This window comes from Schistosoma haematobium, chromosome 1 (genome assembly GCF_000699445.3).
Source record: "Schistosoma haematobium chromosome 1, whole genome shotgun sequence".
NCBI classification, from domain to species: domain Eukaryota; kingdom Metazoa; phylum Platyhelminthes; class Trematoda; order Strigeidida; family Schistosomatidae; genus Schistosoma; species Schistosoma haematobium.
The window spans coordinates 52,081,495-52,109,022 of NC_067196.1; the positions used below are offsets into that span (position 1 = coordinate 52,081,495).

The 27,528-nt window shown below is 30.6% G+C and overlaps 2 protein-coding genes across 2 annotated transcripts; both read left to right on the plus strand.

Annotated features, from left to right (window-relative positions):
* Positions 1 to 3,042: 3,042 nt before the first annotated feature.
* MS3_00001552 (uncharacterized protein) lies at positions 3,043 to 11,407 on the plus strand (the record flags this gene model as incomplete). Its single annotated transcript, XM_012940402.1, has 5 exons — positions 3,043 to 3,160; positions 4,739 to 4,923; positions 7,235 to 7,389; positions 9,691 to 9,819; positions 11,110 to 11,407. The coding sequence occupies 5 exons, from the start codon at positions 3,043 to 3,045 to the stop codon at positions 11,405 to 11,407; spliced, it is 885 nt and encodes a 294-aa protein (XP_012795856.1).
* A 3,812-nt stretch (positions 11,408 to 15,219) lies between these two features.
* GNA14 (Guanine nucleotide-binding protein subunit alpha-14) lies at positions 15,220 to 27,317 on the plus strand. The gene is made up of 4 exons (XM_051209020.1): positions 15,220 to 15,264; positions 25,052 to 25,205; positions 26,182 to 26,289; positions 27,133 to 27,317. Exons 2-4 carry the CDS (start codon positions 25,058 to 25,060, stop codon positions 27,213 to 27,215), a joined length of 339 nt encoding a protein of 112 aa, XP_051074438.1. The 5' UTR covers positions 15,220 to 15,264; positions 25,052 to 25,057; the 3' UTR covers positions 27,216 to 27,317.
* The last annotated feature ends 211 nt before the right edge of the window (positions 27,318 to 27,528 follow it).

Sequence of the window (27,528 nt, forward strand, 5' to 3'; positions counted from 1 at the left end):
CAACAGAGTGTTGCTGCAGCGGATGAAAGACGCAGTAGACGCCCAACTTCGGGATCAACAGGCTGAATTCAGTAAGGATTGATCGTCCACGGACCGAATTGCGACACTACTGATCATCGTCGAACAATCAGTTGAGTCGAACTAGTCACTATACATCAACTTCATTGACTATGAGGCGTTTTATAATGCGGACAGGAGAACATTATGGAGTTCCTGAGAAGATTGTCAACATTATCCGGAACCCATACGACGGACTACAGTGCAAAGTCGTGCATGGAGGACAGCTGACAGTTGCATTCCAAGTATGAACCGGGGTCACAAGGGTGTCTAATCTCTCCCTTCCTCTTCCTTCTGATGGTTGACTAGATTATGAAGACTTCAACAGATATGAAAAAGATGAATTACATTTGGAAAGGATTGCCCAGGATAGGGTGCGATGGAGAGTACTGGTGGGCGACCTATGCTACTCCACGAAGAGTAACAGCCGTAAGTAAGTAATAAAATTCATGAAACATACACTAACTTTCGTTTCAAATTATGAAACGTGATATGGTACTAAAACTATATATATGGACAAAAATGTTTTACAGTGTAATTCGCACTGTATGTTTCAACTTCAGTGTTTGTTACTCAACAGTTATGCACAAGTCAATAAACATTTAAAGTAAAATTTGTTGTTTTATTTTATAAACAGTAAAATATTTGTATATCAAGACTAACTAAAAATTTATGGTTAAGTTGGATAGCGGTTAGTAAATATACCAACAGAGACTGTCCAGTTGCAGTCTATAACAGCAATTATGTGAAAATGCAGACTTTCAGAAGTAAAATTCATACCTGTCTCACTAGCTAATGGCAGTTTCGGTTCAGTAGCTCAGTGGACGAGCCATAGGCTTTGTAATCGAGTTACTAGGTTTGGATCCCACTGTTGATATCCATGCAGGGATGAATGTGCATCCAGCAAGTGAGTTTCACCAAGGATGAAACATTTTTTCTAGATTCCACTGTTAACAACTATTCAGTGCTAGTAAATTTTTTTTTTTTAAAAGGATTTAAAGGCAAAAAATTACGAAATTTTATACCACTAAATTTAAAAAGTACTGATAAACTCACTTTCGAATTGGTTCAAGGATCAAGGCTGCTTCCCACAATCAAGTAATAAGGCTATTTAAAGGTGACTATAGTAGGATTATATATATCAGGCTTCGTAGTTAAGTTTCATTGAAAGCAAAACGAAATTTTATTGAATCTCTGCTCACACACATATCGTATAGAAATTATAAACCTGAAAAAACTGTGATAAAGTCTTCATAACTTTCACTTACGGTTACAAACTCTGAAGTCACTATAGACAATATCTGTTTTACATTCAATATATTAATTTGATTACGTCTAGTATGATGTCCGAGGTTCATTTACATATTTTTGAAGAGAAACTTATCTGAAACTGTGCCATGAGTTAAGTATTGTATTTTGCTGCATAAAATAGCGATACGGATAAACACGATTGCAACAATCAACTGTGGGAAAGAACAAACCAGATTCCAGCGGAGGAAGAAATCAGGAAGAAGCGCTGGAAATGGATAGGACACACATTGAGGAAAGCACCCAACTGCGTCACAAGATAAGCCCTCACATGGAATCCTCAAGGCCGATGGAGGAGAAGAGGAAGACCAAAGAACACATTACGCCGGGAAATGGAGATAGACATGAGAAAAATGAACAAGAATTGGATGGAATTAGAAAAGAAGGCCCAGGACAGAGTGGGTTGGGGAATGCTGGTCGGCGGCCTATGCTTCATTAGGAGTAACAGGCGCAAGTAAGTAAGCAAGTAATATCCCTCTAAACAGTTGTTTGAGTTACTGAACAGTGTTTGTTCATATCTAGGTGAATATTTTCACTCAGTCATCTAAAGTTAATTTAATTTGAACATCAAGGCATTTTTGGTAACGAACAAACATCAGTTAGATAATAAAAAACGGGGAAACATTGTTTAAATCTTTGAGACCACATCTATGCACGTAGACAACTTTATACGGGATCAAACTCAGAACCTAAATGTTTCCAAATGAATACAATACCTTCAAATCACGAAATTGACGGGTCACGTTTCCAACCTCAGTAATCTTATGATATAATGTTACGATTATTGATAGTCATCACTAAAAATTCTTACATTTTTAATACAATCAATGTTCACCGATCACTGCTTCTAACTAGAACCTTGAGAGTTCTCATGAAATCTAGTGTTCAATCCTCGTCAAATTTCTATGATTCTTAAACTGATTTCACCCCTTGATAATAGCTAGTGTTAATTTGACTAACAAAAATAACATGTAGAAGGTGATTATTCTAAGTATAATTATCAAAATTAGAAATTAATTTTATCCATGTAAAGGTTGGGGCTTATAAAGTATAAACAAAAGTAAATATTATCTCATCTTCACAATTATGATATTTCGAACTGACTTGACTAATTTTATTCAACAGGATTCATTTAACTTCATAGATACATATCTCGTCTCTATTTAGTCTAGATCTGTCAAAATCATGTTTATGTACTTGAAAATTCCTAGATTTAAGTATTACACAGAAAAAATATAAGTTGCTCATTTAAATTCATTTTAAATATGCTTCCTTTTAAAAACAGTCCAATATTTTTATATCGATAAATGGATAACATAACGAGATGATAAATACAAATAACATGTATATGTAAAAATCATATTATCAGATTACTTTTCGATAATAATAATAATAATAATAAAATTCTACTACTGACTAATGACCCTACTACTAATCTGCCGATTTGCTCACATTTCTAATTTACACAAATTTGATCTAATCTCAAGGGTGTGTCCAACTGAAATAGATAAGAAAAAAATTATTAGGAAATTAATGATCTACTATTTTATCTCATCCAATGAATGAAAATAATGTTTGGTATCTGCTTCAATCAAGGTTTATATAAATACCTTGTCAACTGGTTAATGTTTTGATCTTTAAAATAATAATTTTGATCTGTTTCTATTATTATTTAAAATGTCTTGTTTCCGATCAGAAGAATCTAGAGAACAACAACGAATAAGTCGAGAAATTGAACGTCAATTACATAAAGACAAGAATACAGGAAGAAAAGAAGTGAAATTATTATTACTTGGTAAGTTTTTATTATGAAATAAGGAGTCCCTGTTAATAATTACACCACTTACTAGTGAAGAAACCTAGATGAAGTTAATTATTTGAATTGTAATATTATATGTACGAATTTTTTTGAATTAAGGATTCAGTAGATAAACATTACTTTAAATATAAGTTAAAGAGATCTCTGACTATTCATTGTTTACTTACTGACTTATGGCTGTTATCCCTCATGGAGCATAGGCTGCCAACCATGATTCTCTAACCAACTTTGTCTTGTACTGTCTTATTCAGTTATTCCCAAGTGCTATTCGTTCTTTTGATGTCTGCTTCCGATTTCTGGAGCAATTTGTTCGCTGGCCTTCCTCCTTTCCATTTGCCCTCAAGATTTCAAACTAGGGCTTGCTTTGTGATACAGTTTGATAGCTTCCGTAGTTTGAATTTTCCACCTCCAGCTTCTTTCCTAATTTTATCCTTGGCTACAAGCTGGCTGGCTTTCTACCAAAGTATGTTTTTGCTAATAATGCCTGTCCAACAGATCTGGAGCATCCTGCGTAGATAACTGCTTATAGATATCTGTACCGCCTTAACGATGGTTGTAGTGACTCTCCAAGTCTCAGTTTTTTCGTGTTCCAGATGTTGTTCAATTTTAGGACTGCTACCCTTGTTTTGGTATTTCAAGCCTGTAAATCTGCACCAGATCCCCCTTGATTATCAATGATACTATCCAGGCATGTTCAAGTTTCCACCTTTTCCAGAGCTTCTCTTTCAGGTGTGCTTTGGTTGGGACTCTCAGTGTTATATTTTAGGATCGTGTTTTCTCCCCTTGTGAATACTGAGACCTACTTCTGGAGAGACTGCCGCTTCATTGGCTTTCTTCGCGTGCAATTTTTGCTATGTATGGGATAGAGGAGCTAGTTTGCGTCCAAACTCTAAATCGTCCAGCTATATCGAAGTTGTTAACTAGTTTTTACATTAAATTATTTAAAAAATCAATCGTTAACAGAATACATGTAAGAGAACTATTATTAAAGTCGAAACTAAAGTTAATTGATAATTAAATCATAGATTAGCTCATCATCAATTACATTTTTGTCTGTTCTTTTTTAAGCATTCAGATTATTTTGTAGTGTCCATTAAAACTCAAGGAATAAATTTGAAATAACATGGGAATAAATAACCATCGAACACAGTAATATAAATTTGTATTTTCATACAAAATTTTGACACATTTTTTAATGATCAGTAATAATTTGGTAGTAAAATTATCATGAAATATTGAGGTTATTTGCATGGAAATATTGGAAAATTGTGCTTTATTTAATTTGAATAGATCCGTACCTTTTAAGTAGTCATAGTAAATACCGACACCTGTTAAGTAATACTAACAATTATCTATCTGAAATTAGCGATGTTTATTAGTTAAGTTACACGCCGTAGATGTACTATATCCAAAGATCTTGACTGGACAAGTTATGAGGGAAATTCTAATAGAACAAAATAAACAGCTAAAAATCCATTTTAATAACTGCTTAAAATACTGATTTGAATTGTGAATGCGTAAAAAAACAATTTTGTCTTTTCATTTTTTTCTCAGGGACTGGAGAATCCGGTAAAAGTACTTTTGTAAAACAAATGCGAATTATACATGGAGCTGGTTATACAGACATGGAAAAATATGCTTTTAAAACTTTAGTATATCAGAATATCTTTCTAGCCATGCAAACAATGTGTGATGCACTGTGTGCACTTTCAATAGAATTAGAATATCCTGTAAATCAAGTAAGTTAAAAATCAAAATGTTGAAATAAGTTATTTATGAATGTCATAGTTTATAATTTGTTTTTTACATAAAATCATCAATCCTAATTGTTTGAAAATATTTTAAGGTAATTTTTACCAGGAATATTAACAATATCATTCATCATAATAATATAATCTATCTACTCAGCTAAAAAATATTTTTACTAGTGCCACCAAATGCCGTGGTACGGCCGAGAGTGAGGAGAGTCCGCTCTCCCTCTCGAAATATTCTCAACATGGCCACACGTATGTAGCAGCTGCCACGGAAATCCTACTCATTTCCTTCTCATACCGCGGGTGTTGTTTACGAAGTTGAGAGGACAAAAAGCGAATGTCGGACGCTTTAACCGGGTTGGTGGACACGGAGAGTCAACCTAGGGGAGTTGGAAAACCCTGATTCCAAACCAATGGTGCACACGGGTTCCAGCATCCTGAGGGAACAAATGGCGTATGAACCAATCGTTGGTCACTGGCTACCATGGAACTGCATCTCCTCACGGTGCTCCACTGTTTTGTGGATCAGACCTTTAGGTCGAAGGCTCCGGATGTGACCCTCTGAGAAAACCACCTGCATCGGTTTGGTCACCCGAGCAGTATCACAGCCCTCACACATATCGAATGAGATTTTAGTGGCGCATATGTATTTGGTGCCTCCTTGTACCAATATCAATGTGTTCACATAAATAAATAATAAATAAAGTATTATTTAATGTTTAAATGAATCAGAAAAAAAGTAAATTCAATAAATGTTTCAGAGACTAATAATAACAGGTTATCAAGAAGATAGTTTTATTTTTAGTTTGTTAGGTTTGCATAATGTTCAAAAGTAAACAAAATTTTTGGTGAGACTATAATTTCTGAACGAAAAAATCACGTATAAGATAACAGGTTTTGGATTTTGGCGCTAAATGCACGCATCCATTTTGATACATAGAATTTCGGCATGATAGATGATGTCAGTTCGTGATGACAACCCGAAATCTAATTTTTAAGCTTAATCATCAACTATAAAATATAATTCTAATTCCTCACCCAGGTACATAGACCTCATTTAGTCCTGGTTTTTGAGTGGACACTCTCAAGGTCAGTCTAGTATCGCTCAAAGGTCGTCCATAAATTTTAGTTTCACCAAAGTTTTTGATGGACTTTTTTTCTCTGAGCTAAACTCCATTAAAATCATCCACCTGAGCTACAAATCTTCTCTACCATCTTAAACAAAATGTTTTCATTAGAATGATATAAAGTAATGAACATATATTTTGTACGTTTAATTAGCATAATATGGTATCTGGTAAATACCTTACAAGTATTTCTGAGTGAAGTTTTACAAATTATTACAAATAATCAATTAATGTTTTCTGTGCAAATAGACTATTAGAAGGAGTTAATTATTTTCTGGGAATTATTCAATATCTAACATTACTGGTACCATTGTTATTTACGTGTCATATTTATAGTTGATGCAATAGTCTTAATTCATTGTATATTAATTAAATAAATAATGAAATGACTAGTTAAATCTGACTTTATAAATACAAAACGATTTGGTTATAAGCTTGATGAATGAAAATTTACTTATGATTTATCCTATAAATAATAGAAAAACGTAGTTTTGATAATTTTTATTGCTGAATGAATCAACTATGATGTGAATGTATTTCGTTTGAAAGATGAAATTAATACTTTAATTTTTTCTCAAAGAGGTAAATGTTTTGAAATGTTATCAATGACTTTTAAAAAAATATATGGTAGATACACAGCAGTTATATAATAGGGATGGTTGGAGTATATTGCGAATTGACTGCAATCGAAAATATGAATCACTAAACTTTGACAAGTAATCTAAAAGTATGGTACTCTACGCCAGATCTGAATGTCATTAGTTTAATCTCGTGTAAAGTTGTGCATGTGTTCTGTTGTGAATATGAACCACTTACCAAACACTTTAATAGGTAAACTCAGTAATTTGTCAACAATTAATCAGTCACTCATTTTGAGTACAACTCTTAAGAGGTTTTGCTAACTAATATATACTCTAGTTCATATATATATTTTATGAAATTCTAATAAGAACGATAATGCTAATGGGAATGGCTGAAAATGTTTAGAAATTTTTATTAGAAATTCATGTTACATTAATGGAAATCATATGTACAAGTTGAATGTAAACGGATTTCAACATAAGAATTTCATACTTAGATATGATGATGGCTTGTGGAATTGTATTAATTTCTCAAATCTTATATATACAACTCAAAAATTCATTTGTTTTCACTTGAAATGGGACTAGGAAAATATAGAACTTATCATAAAAGTTGATCTTGAAGATTCTGTTGAACTGACACCTGAACGTATCAATGCTATACGTCAGTTATGGGCTGACCAAGGAATGAAAGAGTGCTATGAACGTAGAAGAGAATTTCAGTTGTCCGACTCATCGAAATAGTAAGTTAGAAAGATTATGGCAAATGGAACTTGTATAATATTTTTTTGCAATGATTATTTAAATTTTTTCGCCGAAGATTATCAATCAAAAAATATCTGAATCCCTTAATATGATCATTACTTTCTCATTAATAAGCAATGGATGTTTATTCATGCAACTATTTGAACACAATCAAACAATAAATTAGGTTGAAGTCATTACAATGTGCATTACAATCCTTATACTTGAACAAATCAGTCATCATTTCTACGTTACTCAAATTAAACTATTTATTTAAGAAAAAAGCTTTTACTTCTCATTCAGATGTAAATTTCTTTTTATAGATTTCAAATAATAACCAAGTATCCTAATTACATCATATTTATATATTATTAACCCACATGGAGTAGCATATAGTTCAACTTCCTGAATATTTAATTTTGCCTAAATTTATCTAGCATTGCTGATTATTTAGACTGATCTTTCATTTAACTAATGAGGAAGTATTTTATTATATTTACCAATCACTTGGTGATAATTAATTTCCGGTTGTCTGATTCCTATTGCTCATTGAATGTCATCGATAATGTTGACAATCTAGCCACTGGGTTGTGTTGATTGACAGATTGATACGTCTTATTTAAAGTAAGTCATTTGGATGAAGTCCATGAAAGCTTTATCCTAAATTTTATTCTGGTTAGCTCAATAGTAATATTTTTCTCCCTGGTACTGTTTAGTGCCACTCGTAATCGTTACGAAATTATGAGTTACACCAGCATTACTGTTATACATCTTTTAGGAACGCCAACCACAACAAAACGTAAAGTTCAAGCTTCCTCATAACTGCTTTTAGCTATCTTGTAGATGTATTCAGTTTACTTTGTTAAATCATGAGAGATCATAGACAAAATTAAAAGTTAATAAATAAGTAATATGGAATACAGGTGTCTAAACGGTACATAAGTCGATTATATAGATGTATATTTGCATAATATTATATTTTAGTTTGTGCAAAAATATACCATTATACTGTTAAAACATTTAGTTTTATGTAGATTATCTGTAACTAAAAAATAACAGTTTAAAGACAAATGATATACATTAGACAATAACCCAAATAACTCATAAATTCCAAGGTGCCCAGTAATTGAGATTTAATTATTGATAGTTACTTGTGCCTATTTTGAAAAATAACATCACAGACGGTTAATTGATCAGATTAGAATATTGATATGCCCAGTCAAAATTAAACATAAAAATACAAAATATTTGGCGAAAAATGTTTCTAACTAATTTTCTGTTTTCTATTTACAGATAAAAATTAGACATGGTTACATTGATTTAGTTCATAACACCTCGTTTGCAAAAATGAAAGGAAGCAAAACAGGCTTCGATTAAGTGACCATTTACAGAAAAAGACCTATTCAAGATAACTTACAAAAAATTCAAATATTAGACTTTATAATATCCAAACTGTTTACGAAAAATGACTAATGTTGTAAATTGTCATTAGAATGGAAAAAAATCTTGAAAGTAACTTGATGTTACAACCCTCTCCTAATATTAGTTGGCTAGATTGTTGAGAGCCTAGATAAATTGTTCAAGTCAAAACAAGCAAAAAAAATCCGACGGATTTTTGTCTTCTTACTTTAATAAAAACTGAAATTACATAAACTAGATATCAATAAAAATAGATCATGGATAATTTTGTACATAAAAAATATTTCAAAAATCACATCATGACTTCAGATTTTCACCTTAGAAGTAAATTAAATAAGTTAACTAAACAGAATGTGCTTACTAGCTTCATTTTTCCATTAATTGACTTTAATTCCGGTATACATACCACGACACATTATTCAACATGGATAAATGCTGACATACGTTCGGCTGGGAATGAAACATACATTGCTTTTGAAGCTTACGATGATGATCCCACCTAGCACTGTGATGGAAGCTTCTTAATAAATGCATCTATTCCAGAGAGAAATAGAATAATCGGATACTTTTTTGCTTGATAGGAATGAGTGTAAATAGAATATTTGTCTAGTCCTCTTGATATTTTAAAAGTGCCCTACTATATTGATGATATGGATCCTCAGATACATCTACAAATTTTATTAAATGGTCAGTCTTATTCAGTATAGCAGTAATATTTAATTTATTTCAGTTCTAAATATTCAACGTTCTTATCAGATAGCCTTTTTAAAAGACAAAAAAATCAAATCATTATATCATATTATAATAACATGTGACCCATCATAAAAACTTCAGTTACCAGTCATCAAAAATATTCAAGTAGTTTTTTATACCTTTTTTAGCTATTTGAACAATTTTGACAGAATAGCTGATCCAGATTATTTACCAAGTCTACAAGATATTTTACGTGTACGTGTACCAACAACTGGTATAATTGAATACCCGTTCAATTTGGATTCTACGGTTTTCAGGTTAGTTTTTAAGTTGTTGAAATGTTGTAAAGAAAGTATTGGTAGAAAATAATAATGACTGGGCTGAAAACTTTAAGATTTCACACAGTGAGAATAAAAGCATTTCTATGGCATAACAACAGAATCCGAACAATGTAACACATTGTAACAAGTATTCAGAAGTCACACTTTTCTAATGAAATATGTAGTTGCTAGAAATATCAAACAGTCCTTTGTTACCAATCAACAAGGCTTAATTTCTATCCTTAAAATATATAAATCTTTGTATCGACGATGTTTCTTCAATTTACAGTGATGATGTATGGATTAAGTTATTTCTAACAAATTCCCAAATTCTTCTGCTACCGGTTAGTTATTTGCCAAACGGAATACAAAGAAACTATAATGATACAATTTGAATTACAGTTACGCACGTAATTTCGTTAGATGAGTAAATTTTTCAACGTTTCAATAGCATGAATACTAGTTCACAAATTATTACTACTTTTGTCTTAAAAAGAAAATGGAATTACAAATACCGTCACAAGTTCTAACAATATTTGTATCTTATGATATTACTAATACTATTACTGATCCTATTACTATACCAATAGCTGTTATTCCCTCCTCTTTTTATGATGATTTAAGCTTTTGAAAAGAAATAAAAGACGTATGGTATCTCAGCTAAATAATTTGAACTTGGAGTTTTTTGAAACCAAATGTATTTACGTAAGCAATGATGAATAGTGGCTAGCAGTGGAATCCAAGATGCGCGTTTCGTCCTATTTCAGACTCGTTAGCTGGGTGTGCCTGCATCTCAGAGTTGCTGTTTACTCTGGGACTCGAACCCAGAACCATTCGCTCCAAACGCCATCGCGCTATCCACTGAGCTACTGTGTCCTGATAGCCACTTGCTTGTGCGATGGGGTGAATTTAAATTCACTTGGTATTGTTCGGCTTGTATTCCACTACTAGCCACTATCCATCATTGCTTACAAAAAGCTTGTGAATTAAGGCAATATCGAAACATACGCACAGTATGCACATATGCCAATAACAGATTGATTAATTGCAGTCTTAAACCTCAATGGGAAGATACAAGCCAAACAATACCAAGTGAATTCAAATGTATTTACCGTTATGTATCAAAAGAAATTTGCTTATCATACTGTTATAGCATTCTGAATTAGAACTCTATCTTTTAACTGCATAGAATATTATAAACTCTATGTATGAAACTGATTAACCAATGAGTATTTGTTTAATCCTTAGTGCTTGTAGAATTATCTTATGTTTAAAATTATAATAAAGGGTTGTGGATGTGGGCGGTCAAAGATCAGAACGAAGAAAATGGATTCATTCCTTTGAAAGTGTAACTTCTATTATATTTTTAAGTGCATTAAATGAATATGATCAAGTTCTTGTAGAAAATAAAAATGAGGTAATTTATTTTGTAAAAATTTTAAAATATTTTGCAAAATTTCAAAAATATTTTTTATTTATAAAAGTGAGAGAGTCATTTCAAAACTATCTATTAATTAATCATCATAGAAATAGACCTGTATGTTTTTATTATGTAATCCAAGCCTCATTCAATTATTCACTGTAGTAATTTATTTCAATAATTTTTTTAGGCATCGTTACTATAAGTAATTCAGTAAATACCTATCTGAGAAGTCAAAAAGGATGGATTTAAGTGCTGTATATGTGTTTATTTTCACTTGAAATTCATCTTATGAACAATATATAACTATGAAAATTGTATTTGAATAATTTCAGTGATTGAAACACAATTCCTATGTTTCCTCCGGTAATCTGATGTGAATTTCTCCAAGGGGAATACAATCGATTATTCAAATACAATTTTTATATTGATTTTCTTCTAAATACTTGGCATCAAGTTTCTGTCGAACTGTTCTCTCAAATTCTGACAAATATTCATATAATATATATAACTGTATTCAATAATGAAATAGCAATTCATTGTAAATAATTCAAGTACTATTGAAATCATCTGAAAACGAAGCGAAAAGCAGTGGTTATTACTGACCAATAAATAATCACAATATCAACACTTTAGAACTGTTTTACATTAAGATGTTCTGAATGGTCATTTTGAAAATTTTTTAAAGAATCACATAATAACCTTACAACTTGTTGCTAACTTCTCAGTGACTTAATTGTTAAGATGTTCTTAATATTAAATAGTATTGTCAGGTTATCACAAGTAATTTTTGACTCAATAGAATTTGAAATGAAATTCTGAACGTTTTCAAATCAACATACGTATTCCATAATAGTCGTTAAATAATTCGTATATATACCACATTTTGGAGTAGTAAGTAATAAACACTTATTAAATGACATCAAATGCTCATCACCATCAAAGCTATTTACGAAAACTGTACACTAACTTAAACTAAGGAGAACATTAACAAAAACTCCAAAACTTATTGTCCTTTAAAAATATTTTCCAATGGTTAATTTTCCTGTAATGACTTTCATGTAATATGTATTTGACAGTCACCATTATAATTGAATGACTTGTAATTTTTAAAATGTAATAACCAACTAAAGGGACGATTATCGATTTAGAAATCATTTGACAGAATGTATATATAAAAAAAATTAAAATGAATAATGTGTCTACATTTTTCTTAATCTTTACTGAATTTATTATATGCAATGGTGCCAACTTTAATTTCAACTACCGTGTTTTTTTCGTGTAATTATGAACTAAAATTTTAAAGTCGAAGTATTGAGTTTACTGATAAAACTGAATACTGAACTTTTAGTAAAATCTACTAAGCAAAACGATATGAACGTACACAATTGCACTCACACTATCACGCTGCGACCTAGAGTTATCTATAACATTGAAATTAATGACTTTCGGCATTGATATGATTTTAATAATAAAAGATTTTTCCAAAATTATTTCATAGACTACATCATTTTATTAGCCTTGATATATTTTAGCTTGATCATAAAAAGGCTTCTGCACTATTTTGTTTATTTAAGATCAGCTAAATCTATTTTGATTTATCAGCTAGAGTTGTAAAATAAGAATGTCATAAAACAAACTTTGTTTTTGACTAACGATATTAGATCATTTTATATTTCATTTACTATTTTGAATGCTGATTGTTTTATAAAATGCCCACTCAGTGACTATAGTCAAACTAGCTATTTCAATAATCAGTCTTCTTTTTGGCTGTAAAGTACTACAATACCTTAGTTAATAAAAAATGATTGATAACAAAAATCAAACTTTTAAGGTATGCACCAAATGTTTCCCTTTTTATTGAATTGAAAACTTCATCTATTGTCATTTATATTCGGTAATATCAGCAGTAAAGGACTATTTATATGAGTTCATAAAACTTTTTTTGTCTTAATATCCGGTACTTAGAATTAAGATAAAGATATTCGATATCTTATTGTAAGTCTAAGAATAAAGATTTGTTGACAATGGTTGTTTATTATGTATTTCTAAATGTTAAGGAATTTTCACTGACCAAGATAAGAACCCATTTTCACTTAAAAAAGGCTGATAGCATATTTTGCTATAGTGTACTTCATTTGTTCTGTTGCCAGTTAAAGTTCGATAACAATAAAGTTGTATAAATTCTTAAATGATCATCTTTTGTTTTAACCTAATATTATTTCAAATCGATGCAAGGTTAATGTTGATGCGTAAAATAAATTTTAAAGTTTGTATAAAAATCTCTGTGAAAGGTATGTCTATTACTTAGATTACTGTTAAACTATTCAACTTATGTCTTTAACTCACCCCCCCAAGTTACATGGTAACAAAGTGTGCTTTATAAGAATCAAAGAGTACTTACTTAAATTTGTCATTGTTTACTTCTTTGTTTTGGTTATGCTTCCCATTGGTTCGATTTTTGGTCAGTAAGAACCAATCAACATCGAGGTGTACAGAATAAGCTATGAAACACATATGGAGAAATTCGAACACTTCACTTCTATCTGAAGTTTGTGCTAATAATGTCGTTCAGAAGAACGATAAAAGCTCCATGACCAAACCATCCGGCTCAGAGAACAAAACTCCAACAAAATCATCCACCTGAGCTACAAATCTTCTCCACCATCTCAGTACTTATTTTGTCCGTCTTTTATGTAAAGGATTTCTAATCCTAGTGTTATTAACATTTTATACTAAGATTTTCCGTTATAGGCAAAATGATTAAAATTTTATCATGTAATTATTTCATATCTTACAATACCTTTGACATTTAACATAAAGATTTTCTTGTAAATTATATTTCAAATGAAAACTGTGTTAGAAATTCTGTTCTAATATCATCTTATGTAAAACGTGGAATTTTATACATTTACTTTCACTAATCAACTTTCATGAAGAAATTAGAATATTATTTATGGAATGAAATGAATTAGTTTTCTTTTTTTAAGATTTTTTCTTATCTTCAGTATAGATAGATAGTATTAACTATCATATATTAATGAAAATATTTAAGGCTAATTTGAAGGAAAATATCTATTCATTATCACATGTTAAATTTGTACAGTTAGTGTTGTATCTATTCAATATACACAATAAAGTATTGAAAAATAGATTGATATTACGTCAGTAAAAAAAGTCCGAAAATTCCAGTTATCAGACAGAAAGGTTACCTATTGATTTAAAGAGTAATAAAATCAGAAAACAGTTGGAATAATGTGCACATGAAAAGTTTGAATGTTGATTGCTCACTAAACCAAAAAGAAGGTGAAAATGAAACAAATAGGTGATAGTATCAGTTGAACAAATAGAAAATATTTAAAGAGTGGAAAGGATTAAGATCATGGTGAAACGAAGAACCTGGTTTATTGTCCTTAAATACAGGGTTACAAGTTGGTAATTTGTCAAAAGCTATAATTTACATTCATTTCTGACTCACAATCCGTTATATACCAAAGTGTTTGGACTTTTATTTCAGAATCTCCAAAGATATTTCTAATTGTGTTACATGACCAAAATTGATTAGATGTTCAAGAATTAACCTATTAAGTAACTTGCGTTCTGTTTTGGATAAAGAGATTAAATTAAAAATAGGATACTACGTAAAATCAATAAAATCCGTTTCACAAAGGAAAGTAAACTGGTTGGTACACAACAATGGGAACTAATATAGCAATTTATCTTTAACATATCTGTATGATATATATTGTTTATAAGAAATTTTAAAAGTCAATCTTCAAAATGTTTACCGCATTACGTGATGTTCAATCCATGATACTAAATAAAGTCCTAAAACATAAGGTACACATTAAGTATTTTAAATGAAAAAGATTAGGCAAAATTAATCATGTGTAAAGCTATTATAAACGAAAGAATTTGTAAGGTAAATGACATTTTCTTGTTGAATGCGCAATGTTCATGAAACGTATCAGTTAACATTAGTTTAATTAACTCTTTCAATCGTCCTATTTGTTGAATGAAAGGTAAGTTTTCGATAATATATAGTATATAACTACCGATATCTATTAGTCTGCATACCAAAACATTTAGTACTAATGTCGAAATAGTTCCTTGTTAAGAGCATTTCGAAACATTTGTATGTAAAACATGATGCGAACGTTTTTCAATAAATATTTAACTATTTGTGATAATTGGGAGTATTTGAGTTATTGTACGAATTAGAAATCACAGAAATAACGCAATTTAACCAAGAAGAACAATATGAACATGAAAGAACGTAGTGTATTTGGAATTCGAAATCAAGCAGTCATCAAGCACAAAGTAATCATTAGTTCATACAAACGCCACACTATTTTAATCTCAAATGAAAATTAAATGTTACTTAAGACACAAATTTATTTATTCATAACTCTGATATTGAAGTTTTTGCATTTCGCTTGGTTATTGTGATTGTACATCACCATCTGATTATTAATGAACGGTCGTTAAAAATAATTAGATGGTCAGTTAGCAATGTAAGTCGTAAAGCTTATCGACTGACAAACATAGGATAAAAACTGATGAGAAAGTGAACATTTTATGTATCGAAGCACGGTTCACTTTGTTTGTGACTGATTTAGGTACTTTTTCTTCAGTTGACGAATAAACTGTCATAATTTTGTAGACAGAATGTTCGTGAAGGTTTGGTTAGTTTAAAGATAGTTTTGTTCATGAATTGACATTATCTGATGATTTTCAACAGTGCGCAAACATAATCCAACTCAGGCATAAACTACGGATCATACGACGAGTATAATACGTTCATATTTCTCAGTAAAAATACAATGGCTTACATTTACAATTCCAGTCAGTTGGTAGCGTACCCTTCAATATTAGTGAGTCACTGACTTGCTCCTAACATGTTCGGGCTTCAGAAATTACAATTTCTTTTGACGAAATAAGCAATGATTGTCTGAAGCTAACTATTTTAAAATAATTAACTTATAAAACTTGTTCAGAATGGCATAAATTTTAGAATGAAAAAATATTAACTCGAAATAATTCAGAAAAAAATCGTAAAGTTATATTTGCTAAAATATCGACTAATAGCTAGTGTTTTCATATCAGGAGGGTTTTGTGGATACTATAGTAGTTTAAATGGCTGAAATCATGAGTCAGTTGAAGTGACTGGCTTCAAGAGGTATATCCTGGAGTTCTAGTGAAAATTAGTGACCAGTGGAGTTCAACCGGGTCAGTTGTGAGATAGTGACTCACTAAAGAAAATGGTGGATGTGTTGCTCAATTTCATGAATCTGTTGAAGTTAGACATTAACGCCGTTGGATACCGGCTCAGTGGCCTAATAGTTAAGCGCTCGCGCGCGAGACCGATAGGTCCTGGGTTCGAATCTCGCGAGGCGGGATCATGGATGAGCACTACTAATGAGGACGAAACGGCCTTTCAGTGCTTCCAGGTTTTCCATTGTGGTCTAGCTTCAATTAACCCATGATCTCAACCACTGAAATCAGTATTTCGTTAAAATTCCAGGCACTGAATTTAATTTATGCAATTCCAAGATTCGTAAATAATTAAGTTTTCCGAAGTTATAAAGTATCAAGTAGTGATATCTTTTATCATGATATCTAAATGTATTTGTACATCCATGTATGAAATTAAAACCTGAAATGGGACTTTTTACGTATATTTTTTCTAACGAATTATTCTAAATAAATTAAAAATTACCATAGCACATCCTAAGCTTTCATTCACATCTATATGCGCTAAAAATATAAACTTACAACGTACTTTAAAAATCAACTAAAATCCTTTTAAGTAAGTTCTATTGACATGGATACTGTCTAATATTACTGTTTAACGTTTTCATTAAGTTTGATACTCATCGACTTGTTGTTATTTTTTTGTTTCGCTATTTGTAAAAATTTGGAAATAGAATTTTTAATAAAATAGATTAGTTCAGAGAAGAGTTCTCTTTTCAGTGAATTCATTTCCAGAACTGTATTTCTGTTTATATGATCTTGCTGATTATATTTCATTTCAATTTCAACATTTTATCTTATCATGTTGATAATGTTTTAATACCTTTGTTTATTCTACCTCACGGTTACTAGGTTTAACAGAATTTTGTTATCACTATTATTGTAATTATTATCATCCTGAAACATAATTATATATATTTGTGATTGTACAACTTTGAAAATGAATTTGCCGAAAAAATAACTCTTCGCTGAACTAATTCTTCTTAATTTATGTCTCAATGGGCATATATCATTTCTTTAAGAAATCTGTAACTATTGAATAATTTAATTGATTGTTCTACACAAATAGATTATTTTTAGTGTTAAAAGTGGATCTTAGCTTTGAAAAATTCTTTACTGTATAAATAAAAGTTTATTTTGAACTAATTTTAATGACGAAATATTAGCGGTATGATTAAAGTATTGTTGAGATTTTGTGCTCTTTCAAACAAATGACTTGATTCTTTGAGACAGCAATGGTAATCATCATAACTGACATGGGTTTTATCCTTATAGTAGTTGAAAATAAAATATTATAAAATATATTACTCAGGGTGAATTACTTGAACTGGAACGGAAGGTGTGTGAATTTTCATTTGTAAAATTTTTTGTTAGCATGTGACTGTGATAAGTCCTTTCTGAAAGTTAATTTATTCTAATTATTTTCATAATGAAGTTTTGTAGAAATTGTAGTAATTTAATGGTTGAATTCATGAATCGATTTGAGCTAGACTACCCTGGAAAATCTGGAAGCACTAGACGGCTGTTTCATTCCATTATGGGGCTTCTCAGCAATGCGAATTGTTCGCGTGAAGGATTGAAGGTCTTTGGTTCGATCTCCAATATGAGGGTTGCAGTTTCACAATGATGAGGATTCTCCCGTTAGGGTGAAACACCTGTTCAGGGCTTCCAGGTTTTCAGTACTTGAGTGACGTAAATAGATTCGTGATTTCATTAAGTTGTTTCGTTCAAGCATTGAGAAATGAGTTTTTGTCTTAGTATCTAAAGAGTAAAATTATTGAATAATAGATTTTAACAAAATTCTTAAATTCTATTTTCAATTCTCTTAATATTTAGAAGAGTTAGAAACAATCTAAATCTATCTAGGACAGGCATTCAATCATTATTTGTTTATAGTTTTACGTAAACTAATAACAGTCAATGACATAGATTATATATTCGAATGAATTTTTGCATAGATTCACCTCATGTTATTATTTAGAAATCATTCAGCAAATTATATGGGATTGTTTATTATATATTGAATAGTTGCATTGTTATTGTTTTTGTTGTTACTGTTATACTGTTTCAGACTATTGTAATATCTTTTTTTTTACCAATAAACTGTAAGTACTATCGATCTTGTAGAAAACATGATTATCAGATGAACGAATTTCAACTACATATATTCAACACTATTATATTGTGGGAACTTTAAGGCTATCCATATTAGTTTCATATTCGTTTTCATTTTGCAAAATTAATTTATGATTGCAACGCTAAGACAAAACTGCACTTTAGCGTTTATGAAAATATATTTAATTAAAATTTTTATACAAGAGATAAAACTTAGTTGAAACCATTTACCAACTGTTATATCCCGATGAGAATAATGAATGGTAACTTTTGGGATTCAGTTATGGACCAATACTATGCATATATTTTTATCGTATAATTGTCGAATGAATAAACTATACATATTCGTGTTTCTCTTATCATAAGCTTTATTTTGACCCATAAACTGTTATTATATGATTGACCATTCTTGAGTTATGCCTTGTCTATCAATTACTATCTCCCTTATTCACAGCCACATTTGGTTAAATGTAAAAATGTTATTTTCTGTTTTATGGTACAATATGGTCTGTTTGATTGGTATATAAACCCAGTATGTTTGAAATAAACGATTCATATCTCAGAGGCTGAGATTGGTATTTTGGACATAACTGGCTGGGTTAGGCAGGAAGAAGGATCGACAAGGACTCCAGGCTGCTCGTACGTGTTTTACGCGTCATTGTATCAATCGATAATTTATTATTCTCTAATTGGCGGTACCATTACGTTATACATTAACAGGGCTCACAGGCCACAAGTTATAACACAAACACTATGGTTATGATAGTATAGATTATTTCATATTATTCATTTAACTTGAATTTCAGAATAATTACGAATCATGTTTTAGTAATAGTCCCGAATTATACGATAATAGGAAATGATATTACAGGCGATAAACGTAACTCTCTAACTCAACTGAAAATGAAACTCAGTAAGTGTCTTCATCTTACAACCCGGGTAATCGTAAGTTCAATTCGCGATTCAAAATTCAGTGACCGTTATTCGTGTAGGGAGATCCACATTTCTTTTGACTTAAAGTTGATTTAGCTCTATCCTTATATGACTTACTAATATGATATTCTAGTAGCATTTACCATCACCTTGTTTATAACTACCATGCAGTCTTGGTAAGATTTTAATCTCCTAGTCACTAGATCGTATTACATTTTTATGACATGGTTTGTGGTAACTTATATCCATTTCAGCTTTAGTTAAGTTTCCATATCGTTCTTCCAAACAAAACACCTAAAATCAATACTTTACTATGTCTGCTCACCAGCCAATTTTCAAGTTTTATTTTATTAGTTTAGTTTAAACAATAATAAATTAACCAATAGTACTGGTTTCTATTCTCACATCTAACTACAATATCATATAAATATATATAAATTATAAAGTATATATATATATATATATATATATATATATATATATATATATATAGCTGAGAAACCTCTTTTCTTCTAAATGCTGATAAGGCAATTTTCGTGTTTGCATAAACTTTAGGGAAATATTTAGGCAGACAATTGTAGTTTTATCCTCACTCTTATCTAATCGTATGAATACGATGTTACTGTATCATGTGAAAAGTACAGTAAATTAGATACACAAGCAATTGATAGGTAAATTAACACTATTGTTTCGATATGGGAAACAAACAGTAGATGCATATGATAAGTTTTACAGAATCAATAAAAAGCTTTATATATCAACCAATCAGATTAAAATTTAACAACTCCATCGATCAGTTATATCGATAATCAGTTTGATTGTGTTATCCATAAACAAGCGAAAGAATGCAACTGTAAAAAGCGTCTATAGTTTTTTGACTTATAACTAAAAACGATAGTTTCCAGCTCATAATTCAATCAACTCATAGAAGAAAATATCATCATGAAAATTTTCTTTATATAAGTTGAGACGAGTTCATTAAGCGTTAAATTAAATGAATTTTGAATCATTTCAATAAGTTGGTAGTGTATCATGTATCCTTAAAACTGTTGGGAAATATTTATAACTCCGGGCTGATTCTCATTCTGTGTTCTCTTACCTGAATGATATAATTCTGAAGTTATAATTGCTTAATTTGTACAGAATTGAGATTTCCGTATTTACTTCACAAGCTTTAAATCATCTCATTTTATTGATCTTGTCAATGCTTGTCTCAACTTTTTAATAACATGTCATTACCCACCAAAATATTTGTTGTTTTTTTCTAAATGACAGCAAAAAGACAATATAATTGCTTCTTTTCATTTATTGATCATAACGAGCTAAAAAGGTAGGAAAGTTGAATCTATCGTTTTAAAAACATTTGAAAGTTGTATTTTCAAATATTAACTAAAAACTCAAATTTCATTCTCATAGATGATGCAAGATAACATAATAGTTAATAAATACTACTATCTCAAGCAATATTTTAAGCTAATAAGCAATAGTCATAGATTTTAGACAAATGTCTTTGTTTTAAGAAATTTAAAACAATTAGTTCCTTTGATAAATTTCGATAATGCAATGAGAAGTCGAAGAATATCAGAACTATGCGATATATTAGCGCAATACATTTCGAACAATCTAGTCACACATATACTGTGTAGTTGACCTTTTATTTTTATATATAAATGCTCTTAACAAGTATATGTGTGACCAGATTGTTCGAAATGTATTGCGCTAATATATCACATAGTTCTGATAATCTTCGCCTTCTCATTGCATTATCGAAATATCTTTGTTTCACAATGGTTAAAATTTTATTTATTGCTTGTTAGTGATAGATGATATTTACCAACCATAGTCTAGTATTCAAGGTAAGCCTATTCTATGTTTTATCAAATAATGTTTAGACATCTTTTCACAATGTAAGCACCATAGGAAGATTTAGGCATTTATCCACACATCCTCAAGGTCTTCTAAATAACTGGTGTAATCACATGGGTAGAGACGTTTAGGTTTGACTAACAGTCTTTTTCTGAAATGGAATATCAGTTTATGGAAAAGTTTGTCTGGATTAGCAAAACATGTTTAACACGTTCTAGACCGTTAAAAACTTTAGATTCGGATGGCATTAGATGTGTAAATAAGATAGGACAAATTTTGCAATGGTAAGGTTCAAGCAAGACCACTGAGTAAACTAGTTGTTCATCCAAACTTCTGATTGTCTGAAGTATGTGTTTTGAAAGAGATCAATCTTTGCATGGATTACAAGATATCCCTCTTTTAATAGTTTTCCAACTACATTCACTGTTTATCTTGCTAAGTTATGAAAGATGATAATTTACATAATTATACATAATCTTCATACTGTCTGATTTCCTTTTCATCATTTCAGTTCTTTTGGTTTTCGAGAATCTGTTCCTCATTAAGAGCTATAATGATTTTGGGTGATGCATCTCTATGATTTCAGTAAATCAATAGATACAAATAATAAATAATTTATGGTACCAAATTGTTTATATTTCACACACCACTCCATTCGTGATAAGTGTTCAGAATAAGCAAGAACTAGATTACTTTAATCAACATTTAAAATCCTCCTCCTCATTCCCAATTCTTTAACAGAAAGATTATATATACAATTTACATGAAAATTTATTGCTATTATTGCCATAAATTTTTATAAATAGCAAACCTTATTGAGTACATGTGAGTGAACTGCTTGTTAGCCTTTATATAATATCGTAATTATCTTGTGCATCGTTATTACTATACCGGATGTAATATAGTAACAAATGTTTAGTACAAATTGAATGTAGGGAATTAACAATTCAGTAACTTTAGGAAATGGTTTTTGTGGGGATGTTTTGTATAATTTGGAGATAAATTTTTCTCACAAACTGATGTTCAATTAAAAACTAATGCATATAAAAAGAACTGTAATGCTTTTTTTTCTAGTTTAAAATTCCTTAATTAAATCTGTTTCAACATATTCTGTATAATACAGGCAGAATAAAATGATGATTTCACCCATTTTATTATGTATTTGTTAAAGGGTAAACTGATTATTGTAGAGAACAAGAAAACAGCTTTTAACCACTTCAATATTCATTTTCTAATAGCCGCTGATTATTTTAAAATGAAAACGGTACTTTTGTCAAAAAACATCGTCCATTGGGATTCACGTGGTAAATCAGTTGGTGAGGTTGTGAGTCTTTATCGACTGAGATGGTCGGGCCACGTATTACGCATGCCTAAACACCGATTACCACTTCGCACAATGCTGACTAGTGTTGAGGATGGTTGGAAGAAAGTTAGGGGTGGCCAAACCAAAACATGGCATCAGTGCTTGAAGTCACTAATTTCTAGTTTGAGACATGTTGATAGATGCAAACCACTTGGTTGGGGTCCGCGTGATTATCGTAACCAATGGTTGGAGACCGTGGGTGACATGACTCAGAATCGATCACAATGGCGTCGGTGTATACACTCTTTGTCTTCCCTTAAACTATGAGATTAAAATCGCTTCATATCTTTATTTCTACCAACTAATTCTTTCTACCTGTAATGTATCCTTATGTGCAATCTTTCCTTTATATATTAGCACCACTGAATTAACTACTATGAATCCGGTGTTCATCTTGTTATGCTAACGAGGTATGGCAACTTGGGTCGATGCACATATGTGCCTGGTCCTACGTTGTTGCTGACTGACTGACTGGCTGACAAATGAAATGCATTCAGTGAACAAAAGTGGTCTTTTAATAAGGTCTTATTTCTTTCAGTTGGTGATTTTTAGAACAAGTTTTATTATTTTCGGTTCATTTGGTTAAATAAATGAATAAATATATAAATCGGTTCATGATGAAACATTCACAATTGTTTTAAAGTTTATACACAAAACATTCAGTTAATATTCTCGTTTATAAATATCCAAAACACAGTTGAAAAATATCGCATTTAACTGTTTCCTTTTTTTCTAAATGATCACTTACGTTTTATATAAGTAAAATATGTATCAGCAATTATGTGGATGGTGACTACGAAACTGTTTTTTTCTGGTTAGCGTCTTTTTAGCAAGGTTGTTTTTAACGGAATAGGTTACCGACCCCTGTTCAACCCTTCTCCTTCATCTGGGCTTGAGACCGACAGGAACCCTAAAGGGGTAAAAAAGGTGGAATGGAGAAAAGCTATTATAAAATATTGGAATTTCTTAACATTCATTCTTGTATTTGTATTTAGTATGTATATTGTCATTTCAAGATACTAATTTTGAAAATGAACTTGCATTTTACATTTTATAATCTTATACAACTATACTGGTTTAAATTAAATGTGTTAAACATTCAGTTCAGAATTTCCTTACAAATAATTAGTGATAATCATATAATTGTACTGAAGGTTCTTCAGAAAATATGATTTTTTATTAATTTTATAGTAATTTATGGGATAAACTCTGTTTTCCCTTCATTGGATAATCTTAAGATGTGAGTTATTTTTATATAGGACATCGTTTTTGAAGGTTGGGTAACTGTTATTCATTGTCAAATATCACTAAGATCCAAAAGACTTACCTTGTCGTCTTTCATTTTTATCAGTTACGCATGTCTTTATCCAAATGATTACCAGTGTTCCCCTCATGATTGATTTATTTATTCCAGAAGGTACCAAAAACTGGGGATAGAAAACGAGAATTCCAATGGTGTTTTTGTCGATATAGATGAGTGACAAAAATGTTATTTTTTAATTCGAGACTATCTATAAACCTAATTATGTGTTCATATGGTGGTATATCCCAAGTAGTTTTCGGATCATAACAACTCTCCTACAATCAATTTCGATTATAGTTAAATTTCGTTAAGCACTTTTATTAACTTAATTAACAAACAATGTTATTCGAATAGTAACAATTCTCTTATTTCTTTGTATCATTATGATCATTAGCACGAGAACGTTTGATCACATGTGACAGCCTACTCATATATCTCTAGCTTAAATTTTATTATCTTAAATATCGCTCGATGAATCATTCTCTTTCCTATGTGTATATGTACGCGAATCCTATTATTAGCATATGCCTTGCCTAGCTGCACCTTATTTGATTTGACTATAAATTTACCTCTACCTTTGCTCGCATACGCACATTCGCCTCTTTGTCTCAAGTTCGCTCGATGTAATTATAGCTTTGTTATCTGCGCTATCTGCTAATAAACTGTAGTCGCCGTTTCTTATTACCTTCTGAATTAAAACACTTGGGATTTATATAATAACGGTTATCAAGGTGATTGATTAACGAAGCTAAGCCACTACAGGATTACGTTGAATAAATAAATAAAATAAAATAAGAAACCAACATGTCATTTGTCTTATATAACTGAAAAACATATAAGCATGTAGATTTGAGGCAGCTATATTAAAGGTACATTTGATAAAACTATCAATCATTTGCTACAAACTAGCTATAAGATTTGTTGAATACTTAACATAAACAAATGGGAATTTTATTTTTATCTCGAATATTTCAAGAATCGAATGGAAGAAAGTCTTCTACTTTTCAAAACTATTATAAATTACGAATGCTTTCAATCATTGTCAATTATATTGTTCTTGAATAAAAAGGATATTTTGGAAGAGAAGATACAATATTCACATTTGGTTGATTACTTCCCGAAATTTACAGGTATGAATAAATGGTATGCAAATTCCTGTTTTCCTTATATGGTATATTTACAAGCTTAATGTCTACTATGATAAAAAATCTGTTCAGTTCCTTTTTGATGATCTTACCAATATTTCTTGATAGTGTTTACACTACTGAAGATACCTTTCAGTATTGAGTTAATTACTTTGCTAATAGACAATATTAAAAAAAAATTAAAATCGAACTTCTACTATACAGGTTTGCGAAGACTATCAAAGTTGTGGTTTGAAATAGCAGGCTGATTCTAGTATAATGACCACTGAAAACTAGGGAGCAATGGACAGACATTTTAGTACTAGAATGAGACTCAGTAGTGCCTTTCTATGACCTTACCAGGGATCGAAACAATGAATTTATAATTTGTCATTACTAACTGAGTTCATTTAAACAATGATCGAGAATATCCAAACTGAAGACCACCAAGAGCTTACTAGTGATTAACTTGGATGAGTGATTCCCGTAGTTTTACTGAGAAGCCTTGACTATGGTATGTTACCCATTTTGAGGAGGCGACGAAATCGTAAATTTATTCAGGTAAAAACGTAAATCTCTGGATCCCAACTCAGTGGTCCGAATTTTAAGCGGTTGTCCTAGGTGCATTCCTACATGGAGTCAATGATATGTAGTACTAAGGCGACTCCTACTAGAACAAAACAGTCCTATATTACTTACCGCTTTTAAATGCTAAAGTTGGTCAATGATTTGTAACTTCAAATTTAAACCAGCCGTTTTGAATAGGAAAACACAAGGCAATAGTAAGCTTTGTGGATGACACAAATTAGATTTGTAAAACTATGAAAAGCAACATTCGTTGTCAATTTTATCATTCATATTATTCGCATCACATAGTTGTACTTTTTCGATCAAATCTATTCCGCTCAATAATATACATTGACAACAAAGCAAAATTTAATATCAATTAAAGATGAAAATAGAGTACTTTATTTATTTTTAGGTCCAAAAAACGACGCAATAGCTGCACGTAATTTCATACTAAAAATGTATCAAGAATTGAATCTAAATTCAGGACGACCAATTTATTCACATTTTACTTGTGCTACAGGTAAGAAAGTTTTTTAAGCTATATGCTGCTTATTATTTGATAATCACTTTTAGTTCAAATTGAGGATGTAGTACTTAGTAAAGTTAAAATTTTAGGATAGAAACATTTAACTATCCTATTCAGTATAATAGATTATAGTGCTGTATATGACTTACCCAACAATAAATGGTTTTTTGACAGTTATTAGTGTGACTTTGATTGGTTTGAATTTGACTCCACTATGAGATTTCGAAGTGATATGAAATACTATAAGATCATAAAATCACCCGAATAAAAAGTGTTCTGATTCGGATATATAAGATAGTAAATCGATTGAATCGAATCACTCAGCTAAAAACACAATAATGTGATCATCTACTCTTGAAGCAGATTATATTTCTTAGTTACATGTGTTTACTTTGCGAAGTAATTTTCAAAATTTCCAGTGGAATATTACAAAACTGTGTCATTACAATACACCTAGATTATTAGACTAGCAACTAAATGAATGTTCTTTCCGTTGTTGTTCAAAGCGAACTCCAACATCTAATTAGTAATACTTACAATTTTATTCAGATTACAGATGCACTCACTAATTTGACTTACATTTCCAAATTTACATTAATCAAATCACTTTTAATGAATAAACCATTATTGGTTGAGCTACCCATGTAAGGTTAAATCTTAGATTTCTATATCCATATTTGCTTTCAGCACTTTTTAAAGATCATGTAGTCTAATTTTACTGTGAAAATCATTAGACGCGTCATTTCACATAATTGAAATATGCAATGTAAAATCAAATAAATAATCGTTCAGCATTTCATTGTTCATATATAAGTATACATTTTTTCATAATTTCAGATACAGAGAATATTCGTGTTGTTTTCGTAGCTGTAAAGGATACTATATTACAAACAAATTTAAAAGAATTCAATCTTGTTTGAGTTTTACGCGCCAGAATAGTGGATGTTGTCATATAACTAGAATTCAATGTGTACTATGGAATTCTTGATCATTTGTTTAGCCATTTCAAAAATATATTTCTCATCAAATCATTAAAAAAATATGATCTTATGGCTTTTCTTTCATTCTTTTAAAATCTCAATGCTACGTTGGTTTAGTTGACCAATAAAGTTACTGAAAGGAACAAATTTAACAGAATAGTAGTTTACCTACTAAATCAGAGGTGGGAAAATGTTTTATTTACGAGTTGCATGAGCTCATGTATTTCTTCAACCAGGTAACATAAACAATAAA

Coding starts and splice junctions, on each gene's coding strand:
- GNA14 (XM_051209020.1), top strand. CDS start 25,058: ATGGAAGAAAGTCTTCTACTTTTCAAAACTATTATAAATTACGAATGC. Junction 25,206..26,181: donor TTACTTCCCGAAATTTACAG/GTATGAATAAAT, acceptor ATTTATTTTTAG/GTCCAAAAAACGACGCAATA. Junction 26,290..27,132: donor ACATTTTACTTGTGCTACAG/GTAAGAAAGTTT, acceptor TCATAATTTCAG/ATACAGAGAATATTCGTGTT.